The sequence below is a fragment of the Drosophila navojoa genome, chromosome 3 (genome assembly GCF_054131105.1).
Source record: "Drosophila navojoa isolate 15081-1374.11 chromosome 3, UAZ_NAV_1.0, whole genome shotgun sequence".
Lineage (NCBI taxonomy): Eukaryota > Metazoa > Arthropoda > Insecta > Diptera > Drosophilidae > Drosophila > Drosophila navojoa.
Genome location: NC_142891.1, coordinates 6,974,380 through 6,985,058, shown reverse-complemented (window position 1 = coordinate 6,985,058; position 10,679 = coordinate 6,974,380). Strand labels below are relative to the sequence as shown.

Here is a 10,679-nt window from a genome sequence, read left to right as displayed (position 1 = left end):
ATGTTCTAGTGGAGACTGCTCGACTGCGAGATCCTCTTCTTCGCTTCTTTTCTGCTTAGATAAATCACAGCACATGTAGGAGGCTGCATTCAGTGCTGTCCACATAGCCCATATCAGGCTGAAAATGAGTATGGGCTGGAAGAGCTAGAAATTGAGTCAAGGAAATGCTGTCAATTTCATTTAATAATTATTAATACTAAGGTACATCAGTCTTTTGGCATATCAATGGTTAGGCTTATTAGGTATAATAAGGTTTGATTTAGCTATGAGTATATTTTTGCCTATAATGTGTCTTCGTCTGTATATCGCTTGCTTTCGTTAGGCCCTCTCACACAGATGCAGCCGGTGAGAGGGACAGGGCAAATCTGTGTGAGAGGGCCTAACGAAAGCAGGGAAAGAAGAACAAAGAAGATCATTTAATTATGCATTGGTATTCATTTGGTATTTATGTATATTTGAGAGAGAGAGAGAGCTCTCATGGTACTTAAAGCTCGACTGCAACGACCCCTACCTGAAACGGGCTCAACGCCTTGGTGTTAGAGTGAGAGTCGCCCTATATAAAGGGCAGCAGCTGCAGCATTTCTTCAGTCGCCCCGGGCTTGCAGAGGTCAGTTGTGTTCAGTAAAGTGAAGTGAAATGTGTTTAAATATTGAATGATCGTTCAGCTCGGAGGAAATACTTGGAACAACTAAATATTTGTAAGACTTGGCTAATTGTTAGCATTTACATCATGTAAATCTCTTAATATATTTTAGATTAGAACTTTTGTTTTTAATACTCTTTTAAAAAGAGTATATTGCCTTTGTGCATTATTCGTCAAAGTTTCGCCTAAGTTTCTCCGAATGCACGCTAACCGCCGCTATTGTAGCTAGAGATTTGACATGATCAAAAAATTCACAAAAAGTAAAGTTAATGTAGTTTAGATTTATCAAACATTTAACTGTTTTGGGACATTCGTAATTTCTTTTTCTTGATCAAAAGTTCCGTTAAAGCAATGCTGTTCAAATAAGTAAAATTCCATATAAATTCTAACATGTTTTCTCTTTATTTAAATATTCTTGTATATGATTGAAATGCTTGATGTTTTTTAATAGTTGCAATTTGTATTGGAGTTTCTTCCGTTGTATACTTTCATTTTATTTTTATTGTATATATATTTTTATATGTAACTTATGCGCTTAATTATACATTGTAGTTGTTTTTGTATTGTTTTTTTTTTATTCTTTTTATTTATTTTTTTTTTTATTTATTTTTTTTTTTTTTTGTTCGGGTTGTTCATGCTGTGATAATTAGACAATAGTATTAATGGATCTTATAGAACTAAGCATCATTTCGTATTTAAAAATTATATTTGTATATATAAATTTATTGTATTTATGCTTTTATTGGAATAGAGGTTTTTTTGAACAAATTTTAAGCCTAATTATGGGCGGAAATAAATTAAAGACAGCGATTCATACAAAATACTTTTCATATATAGAAAGGGAATAGTTAAATAAATTAGGAAAGAAAAAACTTAATTAACAAATTATAATGCTGTTACATAAATACATAAAAGATATTTGAGATATAAGTTGTGGGAGTTAGTGAGAGAGTTATCGGCATAGATATAGTACTTTAAAACTTATAGTATGAAATGTTAGATGAGTTAATTCAGTATTCTTCTCCTGTTTTTTTTTTTTTGTCTTCAGTAAGTAGCAGCAGAGTTTCGTTGATCAGTTCAAGTTTTGTTTTGTAGTATCTATATAAATATAGCAGTATTGTTGTTGGCAGCGGTATACTTAATGTTTTATCATTTGTATATATATATTTCTTTTTTTTTTCTTGCTGGTGTGTGTTCAATCTTCGATAGTATATTCGGGCATCTTCTCATACTTCTGCTTGGTGGCCTCATGTGTGGTATCCACAAGCAAAACCGTATGGGAGTAGCCCATGGTAACCTGAGGTATTTTAATGCCGTCCATTTTTGGCACCTCCTTTGGCACCGTCGACGACTTCTGGAACTCACCAATGCCCAGCTCGCCAAATGTGGGTGAAGCGCCCCAGGCAATTAGAGTATCATCAGCTGATATCATAATTGAGGTATTGGCACAGCCAATTGCTGTTATGTTCCAGCCTGCACATAGAAAAAGAATCAGCAACAATTAATAAACTAACAGATATGGATGCATAGGGCATGTTAACTCACCTGCCAGATCTTGCACTGGCTTAGGATACATGTTGGCCTCGCCAGTCTTCTTGTTCTGGCCAAACAGATAGAGCAGTCCCAGCTCGTTTATAATCAAGCTGAAGGTTGAGCCGCAGTAGACGCTGCGTCCGCCACGTCCTTGAGTATCAAAGAACTTCATGAGACGCGGCACCATCTCGTCCTTGGGCTCAGCATGACCCAACCGGCCAAAGCCGCCAAAGCCCCAGCTATAGACTCGCTTCTTGGAGTCAATTGCCACCTGCAAAGTGTGTGTTAAGACATAACTTTATATATAGAATATCGTTCAATATACCGTATGATTGTTGCCGCAGGCAAAGTCGACAATCTGTACACCATCGACAGGGGTCACATGACCCTCCTTGCTCTTCTCAATGTAGAGCACAACCTTCTTCGGCGATGTCTCAAAATGGAATGACAACTTATTGGCATTCACAAAATACTTGGCATCCGTATTGTGGCCCAACTGACCGTATTCCGGCAAGCCGAACGTATGCAAATTGCCCTTAATATCGAGTATAACAGAGAATTCGGCACCGCAGCCGATGCGTATAATTGGTGGGCCACGATAATTAATTGGAGTCGGTGTAAAGATGTTGGGATGGGCATTGCCCACACCACATTGCCCAGACTTGTTCTCTCCACAGGCATAGACGGTGCCTGTGTCGGTGAGAAAGAGCGTATGATGCCGACCAGCGGCCACTTGTACGATATTCAGCTGCTCCAGTGCTGGAATGAGTGTTGGCTTCTCCACCAGCTTCATATCCTGGCTCAAGCCCAGCTGACCGCTGGGATTGCGTCCAAAGCCCAATGCCTTGCGATCCATATTGATGAGTATTGTGTGTGCTGCAGCGGGTCCACTGGCAGCATACCGATACTGCAAGTTTCGGAATACGTTAATTGAGTTTTGTTTTCGTTGCTGCGATTCTCACTTACCATCTCATCTGTAAAGCGATGAAAGCTATACAGATTGGGACGCACTTTTGTGACATTTTTGCGATCCCGCTTGCCGGTAAGATCCCAGGTCACCATGCCGGCTATCAGCAGCTGACCTGGTGTCTTCTCCAGCGTTGCCAGTAAATCCTCTGGCAGCTTACTGGGCGGATCCAGACTATCGTGTGGTATTAGCACCTCCATTTGACCGGCAGCATGTTGCTGTTGGGCGGCATCGTCGTCGGACTCATCACTGAACTCATCCTCGTAGTCTGATTCCTTCTTCTTTGGGCGACGCTTGTTGGGACCGGCCCCGTTACCACCTGCCTTGCGCTTAGCGGACATCTTTCAATTAGCAGTAATGCGTCTCTATCTTTGTCTCTCTGCAGCTGTAAAGAGACCAGCAAATATTGAGAGCCAGAACCAGAATTTGTACGCAGCAGAGCGTAGCGGTTGTTCATAGCGCTGTGTGCGTGACACGATGTGCTCACATAAACACACATATTATTTTAATCTTATATGCTGGCAGCTAGAGTATTTGTATTTGATTTCCATTCCATTTGCAACTGAATTATTTAATTTAAGTATATTAACTTTTTAGCTAACAATATATTTACTGTGCTAAATTTTTGCACGCGTCGTGCTGGGAATGCTGACAAACGCTCATCTCTAATCGCAGCTCTCACGCGCTGCTTGTTCTGCTTGTGTGTGTGTGTGCAAGCGTGTACGTGCGTATGTGTTTGTGTGGTGGTTTTGCAAGCATGGAAAAACAAAATGAACGCCAACAAAGTAAGCCCGCTGCGCTGCTAACGCTGACTGCAAAGAACTTTTGAACTTCTATTGAAAAGGCACAGATATTCTCATGAAATCATAGTATATGATACTTCATCGGCAAGTAAATAATACTCCGCTTAATATCCGTTATGCCAAACGAATGATTTAGTTGCACGGCGGCTTAAATCAAATTTGAAATGTTGGCGTCACTTTTACAAAAACACTGCAAACAAAGGCAGCATGATAAGGAAACACTTGCAAAAGCTTGACAAAACATACTGCACAACCTTACTCAGATTGAAAAGATTCTCTTAGTTTTAGGCTATATTGATAGTTGATAACTTACAATTCAATCTTCACAACTAATAACTTTTCGTATACCGTTCCCGTTCCGTACGGCGTACGCAGCAAAAACAACAAAAAGCAAAGCGGTCAGACCATCAGTGTATACACAGTTGTAAATAGAATATTAACTATAAAATACCTATTGAGTACGATAGTGCGATATACCGATATTTTTGGTATCGCCAATACTAGCAGTATTGCAGTCCTAGTTATCTTTGTTATTAATGCAAGAATAAGAAGAGTTTGGCATTCTTGGCCAACATATAAATGAAATGGACAATGACGAGACTGAAACCACACATTATTATCTGGAATGCGAGGGTGGTGTCGAAGAATGGCATTGGAATGTAAAGAGTACCAAGCTGCTTGTCGAGCTCTATTCTGAACGACGCCACAGATTCCGTGATCCCAAAACAAGAAAACGCGCACTCTGGACAGAGATTGTGGAGGACATGGAACGTGCTGGCTACAAGGGCATCAACGAGGACATCTGCGATCGCAAGTGGCGCAACATGAAGAAAACGTACCGAACGTGTCGTGAAACATTACGCAAAAACGGACGCAAACGTGTTGTCTGGGAATATTATGACACCTTCGACGAAATGTTTCACAGCGAACAGGCGCCCGCTGACGTAAAAAACGAAAGTGGAGCATCCGAACAGCAACAGCCGGCTCATATAGCATTGACTGATATGTGTGCATCCATAGATGCTCAAGCCCTAGGCACAGATAATGGAGCTAGCACCGATCTCTCTGTCAGCCAGGAGCAGCAGCGACAATTGTTGATTTTAGAGCGCAATCGCATCGCCGCCATACGCGAGCTGAGCAAACGGATCGACGAATCCAATGCGATACAGCGCGAACGCAATGATCTGCTGAGAGAGTATCTGACACAATTATAGAAGACGAATTAAATTTAATATTTTACTATAATTTATGTAAACGATTAACACTTGACTCTGTATTAATGGATAGGTCTTTTTCGTGTGTGTGTGTGTGTGTATTTATATTTTTAAGGATTATGGAAATTGAACATAAATAGATAATTGTAAATGTAAATTTTCAACATAAAATAGGCCCAAAAAGCGTATTCTCGCACGATCTACAACTGTATCAGCGGCTGGGTTTGACGTTCCCGGTACAACAGGATGTCCCGCATGATGACTTTACGGAACTTTTCATGATGCTGCGTGAACCGCTCGGCGGCCTTTTCCTGGCGCCGCTTCTGCTCTGCTCGATCAATATGATTGTTGTTGCTTTTTGCTAATACTGTTGATAGATGCTCAAGCCCTAGGCACAGATAATGGAGCTAGCACCGATCTCTCTGTCAGCCAGGAGCAGCAGCGACAATTGTTGATTTTAGAGCGCAATCGCATCGCCGCCATACGCGAGCTGAGCAAACGGATCGACGAATCCAATGCGATACAGCGCGAACGCAATGATCTGCTGAGAGAGTATCTGACACAATTATAGAAGACGAATTAAATTTAATATTTTACTATAATTTATGTAAACGATTAACACTTGACTCTGTATTAATGGATAGGTCTTTTTCGTGTGTGTGTGTGTGTATTTATATTTTTAAGGATTATGGAAATTGAACATAAATAGATAATTGTAAATGTAAATTTTCAACATAAAATAGGCCCAAAAAGCGTATTCTCGCACGATCTACAACTGTATCAGCGGCTGGGTTTGACGTTCCCGGTACAACAGAATGTCCCGCATGATGACTTTACGGAACTTTTCATGATGCTGCGTGAACCGCTCGGCGGCCTTTTCCTGGCGCCGCTTCTGCTCTGCTCGATCAATGTGATTGTTGTTGCTTTTAGCTAATACTGTTGATCTGGCCGGTGCTATGGGCAGGTCATCATAGAAAACGCTCGGCGATGGGCCAGTTGGTGCCTGACGTCGGCGTGTACGAGGCGTTGAATGTGGGCTGCCTGCACTGCCATTGCCGTTATCTGAAATATTGATCAACTGTTTGTAGCCTCGGTTTGGAAATATGCAGCAGATCTTTGCAATGAGCTCGTAGAGCGGCATAGCACAGCCAGCGTACGAAAACAACTGAGATAAGGCTGAGTTGAGAAAGAAATGCGCGCACGTTTTTGTCTTTTTTCCTGCACTGCAAATCGTTTCCCTAAGCGCAATTCATATCGCATTGGGTATGGCACTTTCAAGAGTAATTATGTAACACATTTAACAAAAGGCCTACATAGTATTTTTTTTTTAATGGACTAAACAAAATGTTGATACTTTTGATATTGATGTTCAACTTTTTAAGTTTTCCAACTATCTGCATTGACCCTGAAATTATTGTACTACCGTCGTCTATATACACATATATATGTAAATAATACATATAAATTTATCTTCCTACTTGCTATAAAGAGCAGTTATATAGACAATAGCTTAACAATTTCTCTTTTACAGGGTATCATAAATGTTAATTTGCTGCATTAAGTAAATTTGTCAAGCTACCCAGGGTATCTGCACCACCGGCTACCTCAATAGCTGTCGGTCATTGTCGCTTTCCTTCGTTTGCCGTGTAACGGTTGCTCCTAAGGTTAGAATCTTCACGAAACAGCTGCCGCGTGACGCAGTCCATGACGTCATCGATGACTTACCTATTTTGTGCAGCTCCTGTTGCGCTGCTTTTGCTTTGCCCACCGCATAGTAGTCTGAGATGTAAGGCATGGGAGATATGACCACACCGCCTCGTACACCCCCCGCTTCGATTGGCGGCGGCGGTGGTGGGCGATTGAAGGGATTTGGACGTCTGGGTGGTGGAACAGGTTTGCCTTGTCCATCGGTTACCGTTTGATGTGGATCACTACGCTCGCTGCGCATCTCTGCAACAGAATGTAATTAGTAGAATATATAGTGAATAGATGTTATTGTTGCATACTGTTGCGAGAGTATTCGATCTCTTGCAGCTGACGCTGCAGCTCAGCGACAATGATCCGCTTGTACTCGTAGCCGGCGCATGTCAAAGCCTTCATCCAGGCCTCCATGCATTCTTGTGTATCGGCAGCTAGTATATAGGTGCGATTGCCATTGAAGGCGATCTCAAAGCAATAGTTGTCGGCATCCGATTCCTCCGATAGCTCTATGGTGCATCCCTCCACTATAATCAGACCCAGCGGCTCCTTGTCCAGGCGCGACTCGAAATAGAATAGCAAATTGCCTTTGAGCACAAAATAGCGTCGTTGAAATGCTTTATTGACTACACCCCGCTTGTTGAGGAAACCTGTGAGAGTGATTAGTAATAGCACAAATATGTTTGGTCATTATTTTTTTTATTACTATTTAGATTATTCAATTTATTTACCCTCCATGTCAAACGGTGGCGTTCGGGCAAAAACACATAGGTTCTTTTCGTTGATTTTCATATCCGCTCATTAACTAAAAATGTTTGTTCCGTGAAAACATAAAAAATGGGCCTTGTTTGCTTTTATTTGGCAATATTCAATATTTCATTCACATATCTATGTCAATAAATGCGTCGTACATCAATTCATAACCACAGCCAAAAACAGCTGTTTCTGACATCAAACAATGCTGCCACGCCAAATTTGGATAAATAATTATGTGCTCCTAGAGGTGGTTGTTGAATGTTCCAAGTTCCGATTGTTAAAAAATTTAAATTTTCTTAGAAATTTCTTTGCTACTTTATTAACAAAACCCGAATAATGTGGATGACCATAAATTTATAATAGTATTAAATGAGGTAATTCAATTAAGTACTTAATAAAATACTAATCTAGCTTCCTATAGAAACTCATCTCCAAAATAATCGACAATTTGCATACATATTGTATGTATTTCTATCTCTAGCTGACGCTAGGTTGGTTAGTGCGCTAGGTCAAGCTGATATCATAAAACATTTCTGGGATAAAATGTCGTATTTATTAACGGAAATTGCCCTTGAAATGCTGGGCTATAAGTTTTACGACACAAATGGTGTATTCCATTTGATAAACTTTCAACAATCATCAGAATCTGCCCAATCCGAAGGCCAGACGCATCCGCAAGAACCCTCGTTAGCGGAGTTTATTGACCAGCCAACGCCCGCCGACTCCGAGAAGAATACTGGACAAAAGGGCGAACAGGCACAGCCATCAACTGTTCCCTCAGCTATACAACTGCGTGGCGCTCCCGTTCGTGCATTGGCTAAAATGATGGAATTCCAAAACGATAAACAGCCGCAGAAGCAACAAACACAGACGCGGCCGCAAGTGCAGCCCCAGCACCAGCAACAAAAGCCGCTGAAAAGATTATCCAGTTCGTCAGTTGAGGCTGAACCAACGAATACAACTAATTCAACCCGTCGAACACCCACCAAAGCATTGACCAATATTTTAAGCTATGAAAGGTTTAAAATACGCAATCAAATAATAACGCGTATGGAAAAAACAGTGAAGAAAGAACCGGGAACACCCAGTCAGGAGACGCTGCAAGAATGCCTTATGGCTGAGTTGAAGAAATTAGTGAATGACGCTAACGATATGCAAGAGTTTCGGCATTTCTTGGAGGACCGTCTAAAACGCATTGATTCTCGTCCATATGAAATCTACGTCCGAACGTTTCCTGCGGAATAATTTTAGCATACATTTAAGTTACTGTGTACAAATATCATTAAATGGCGTACTTATAAAGTTAACATTTTAGTTAGTATTAATTCATTTATTACGTATATTTACATTTAAGCAACCGATTCAGAGTTGTTCAACTAACGTTGCTGATATCTAACGATGTTTTTGAAGAGTGGCCATATAATTATTTATTGTTATCGATTCACCGATTAAACCGACAGACACATCGATAGCCGAACAGTCACACTACTCGCAGAACACCTGAGTAAAGGTCGGTCTTCTGTATTTGTCACCAAAAAACTTCTGAAATTTTTTCTCAAAATTTTTTTGTAAAACGAACCTAAACACAACATTTTTTTACATTTTATTTTGTCCTGTTGCCTCGGCGATATACAGGCAGCCCCTAGTGTCGCGTCTCGATTGCGAAACAACAGCAACGACGAGGAGAGGAATACGTATAAAAGAGAGAAAAGAGGTGAACGCCAGCGACGCTTGCATAATGAAAATCTGGACGTCCGAGCATGTCTTCAACCATCCATGGGAGACTGTTACCCAGGCCGCCTGGCGAAAGTACCCAAATCCAATGACACCGTCTATTATTGGCACCGATGTCGTGGAGCGTAGAGTGGTAAATGGAGTTCTGCACACTCACCGTCTCGTTCAATCCAAATGGTATTTCCCGAAGTGGACGCACGCACTGATTGGCACGGCGAAGACTTGTTTTGCCAGCGAACGTTCCACTGTGGATCCGCAGCGTAAACAGATGGTCTTAAAGACAAATAACTTAACATTTTGCCGCAATATCAGCGTTGACGAGGTTCTCTACTACGAGCCACATCCGGGCGATGCAACCAAAACGCTGCTCAAACAAGAGGCAACAGTAACAGTCTATGGCGTGCCTCTCTCACATTATATGGAAGATTTGCTAACCTCCACGATTAGTTCGAATGCGGGCAAGGGTCGCCAGGGACTCGAATGGGTCATTGGCCTGATCAATACGGAGGTGAAGAGCATTGCCGATTCAGCTGCACGGGGCACAGACGAACTGATACACAGTACGAGGCGTTCCATTGACGAGGTCACGGAGAGCGCGCGAAAGAGTATGGATGAGATTGGTGCACAGGCGGCCAAAGCGGCGAAAGCCATGCACATAACATAGAAGCTATCGATAACGAGCATAGATAACCATATTTGTAAGTGGAGCCGTTATTTTGGACGTAGTGAATTGGAACTTACTGTTGTAGGCGCATCGTCGGGTACGCTGCTTTGTCGTAGTACAACAAAAAAAAAAAACAACACGCATAAAATAATCGAACGAACCTTAAACACACACACACACAAAACAATAATTCAACATAATCTTCTCTTTGAAAAATAGCAAACGAACTATTTTAATCGTCTGCTTTGATATATTTTTTAAAATCAAATTTAAAAAAGAAAAAATACCAAAAAAAAAACAAAAAAATTCGAACCTTTTCCATATGATAGCTGCGCGTTGTTCGGATTGCTAATACGAGTGTCAGCCAGTTAGGCAACATAATCCATACAACAACAACAGCATCCAAAACAACAATGTCAACAGATAAAGCAGCAGCAACAACAGAGGGAGCAGCATAGTAGCAAAAGTTATTTATTCATAAATAAAAACTAATATATAGTTTGTAATATATGCAACAAATTGAAAAAAGAAAAATGAAAAAAAAGTAAATAAAAAGCGAGTCAGATAATAAATCAAGAAGCGCTCTAAGAAAACCGTTCAAGAATTCTTTTCATTGTCAAAATTGTATTCTAAATTGTTTATGGATATTGTATATGCTCAAGATTGT

The 10,679-nt window shown here is 40.8% G+C and overlaps 5 protein-coding genes across 5 annotated transcripts; 3 read left to right on the top strand and 2 right to left on the bottom strand.

Annotated features, from left to right (window-relative positions):
- Positions 1 to 1,022: 1,022 nt before the first annotated feature.
- LOC115563295 (protein RCC2 homolog) lies at positions 1,023 to 4,397 on the bottom strand. Its single transcript, XM_030386035.2, has 5 exons — positions 4,260 to 4,397; positions 3,143 to 3,528; positions 2,502 to 3,083; positions 2,189 to 2,447; positions 1,023 to 2,116 (listed from the first exon to the last, which is right to left on the bottom strand). The coding sequence occupies exons 2-5, from the start codon at positions 3,482 to 3,484 to the stop codon at positions 1,839 to 1,841; spliced, it is 1,461 nt and encodes a 486-aa protein (XP_030241895.1). The 5' UTR covers positions 3,485 to 3,528; positions 4,260 to 4,397; the 3' UTR covers positions 1,023 to 1,838.
- Positions 4,398 to 4,499: 102 nt separating this feature from the next.
- Positions 4,500 to 5,900, top strand: LOC149091651 (uncharacterized). Its single transcript, XM_089258124.1, has one exon. It carries the CDS (start codon positions 4,531 to 4,533, stop codon positions 5,158 to 5,160), a length of 630 nt encoding a protein of 209 aa, XP_089114250.1. The 5' UTR covers positions 4,500 to 4,530; the 3' UTR covers positions 5,161 to 5,900.
- On the bottom strand, positions 5,794 to 7,823 carry IPIP (Inositol phosphatase interacting protein). The gene is made up of 4 exons (XM_030386036.2): positions 7,590 to 7,823; positions 7,167 to 7,508; positions 6,886 to 7,110; positions 5,794 to 6,222 (listed from the first exon to the last, which is right to left on the bottom strand). Exons 1-4 carry the CDS (start codon positions 7,648 to 7,650, stop codon positions 5,930 to 5,932), a joined length of 921 nt encoding a protein of 306 aa, XP_030241896.2. The 5' UTR covers positions 7,651 to 7,823; the 3' UTR covers positions 5,794 to 5,929.
- Positions 7,824 to 8,095: 272 nt separating this feature from the next.
- On the top strand, positions 8,096 to 8,921 carry LOC115563298 (uncharacterized). Its single transcript, XM_030386039.2, has one exon. The coding sequence runs from the start codon at positions 8,158 to 8,160 to the stop codon at positions 8,857 to 8,859; it is 702 nt and encodes a 233-aa protein (XP_030241899.1). The 5' UTR covers positions 8,096 to 8,157; the 3' UTR covers positions 8,860 to 8,921.
- Positions 8,922 to 8,979: 58 nt separating this feature from the next.
- On the top strand, positions 8,980 to 10,606 carry slmo (PRELI domain containing slowmo). The gene is made up of 2 exons (XM_030386040.2): positions 8,980 to 9,124; positions 9,250 to 10,606. Exon 2 carries the CDS (start codon positions 9,353 to 9,355, stop codon positions 10,010 to 10,012), a length of 660 nt encoding a protein of 219 aa, XP_030241900.1. The 5' UTR covers positions 8,980 to 9,124; positions 9,250 to 9,352; the 3' UTR covers positions 10,013 to 10,606.
- Positions 10,607 to 10,679: the final 73 nt, after the last annotated feature.

Bases quoted from the DNA above. Each gene is read 5' to 3' on its own strand.
- LOC115563295 (XM_030386035.2), bottom strand. From the start codon at position 3,484: ATGTCCGCTAAGCGCAAGGCAGGTGGTAACGGGGCCGGTCCCAACAAG. The intron at 3,084-3,142 runs GTAAGTGAGAAT...CGAAACTTGCAG, and splicing joins ATCGCTTTACAGATGAGATG to TATCGGTATGCTGCCAGTGG. The intron at 2,117-2,188 runs GTGAGTTAACAT...TTCTATGTGCAG, and splicing joins GCCAGTGCAAGATCTGGCAG to GCTGGAACATAACAGCAATT.
- LOC149091651 (XM_089258124.1), top strand. From the start codon at position 4,531: ATGGACAATGACGAGACTGAAACCACACATTATTATCTGGAATGCGAG.
- IPIP (XM_030386036.2), bottom strand. From the start codon at position 7,650: ATGAAAATCAACGAAAAGAACCTATGTGTTTTTGCCCGAACGCCACCG. The intron at 7,509-7,589 runs GTAAATAAATTG...TCACTCTCACAG, and splicing joins GCCACCGTTTGACATGGAGG to GTTTCCTCAACAAGCGGGGT. The intron at 7,111-7,166 runs GTATGCAACAAT...ATTCTGTTGCAG, and splicing joins GATCGAATACTCTCGCAACA to AGATGCGCAGCGAGCGTAGT.
- LOC115563298 (XM_030386039.2), top strand. From the start codon at position 8,158: ATGTCGTATTTATTAACGGAAATTGCCCTTGAAATGCTGGGCTATAAG.
- slmo (XM_030386040.2), top strand. From the start codon at position 9,353: ATGAAAATCTGGACGTCCGAGCATGTCTTCAACCATCCATGGGAGACT.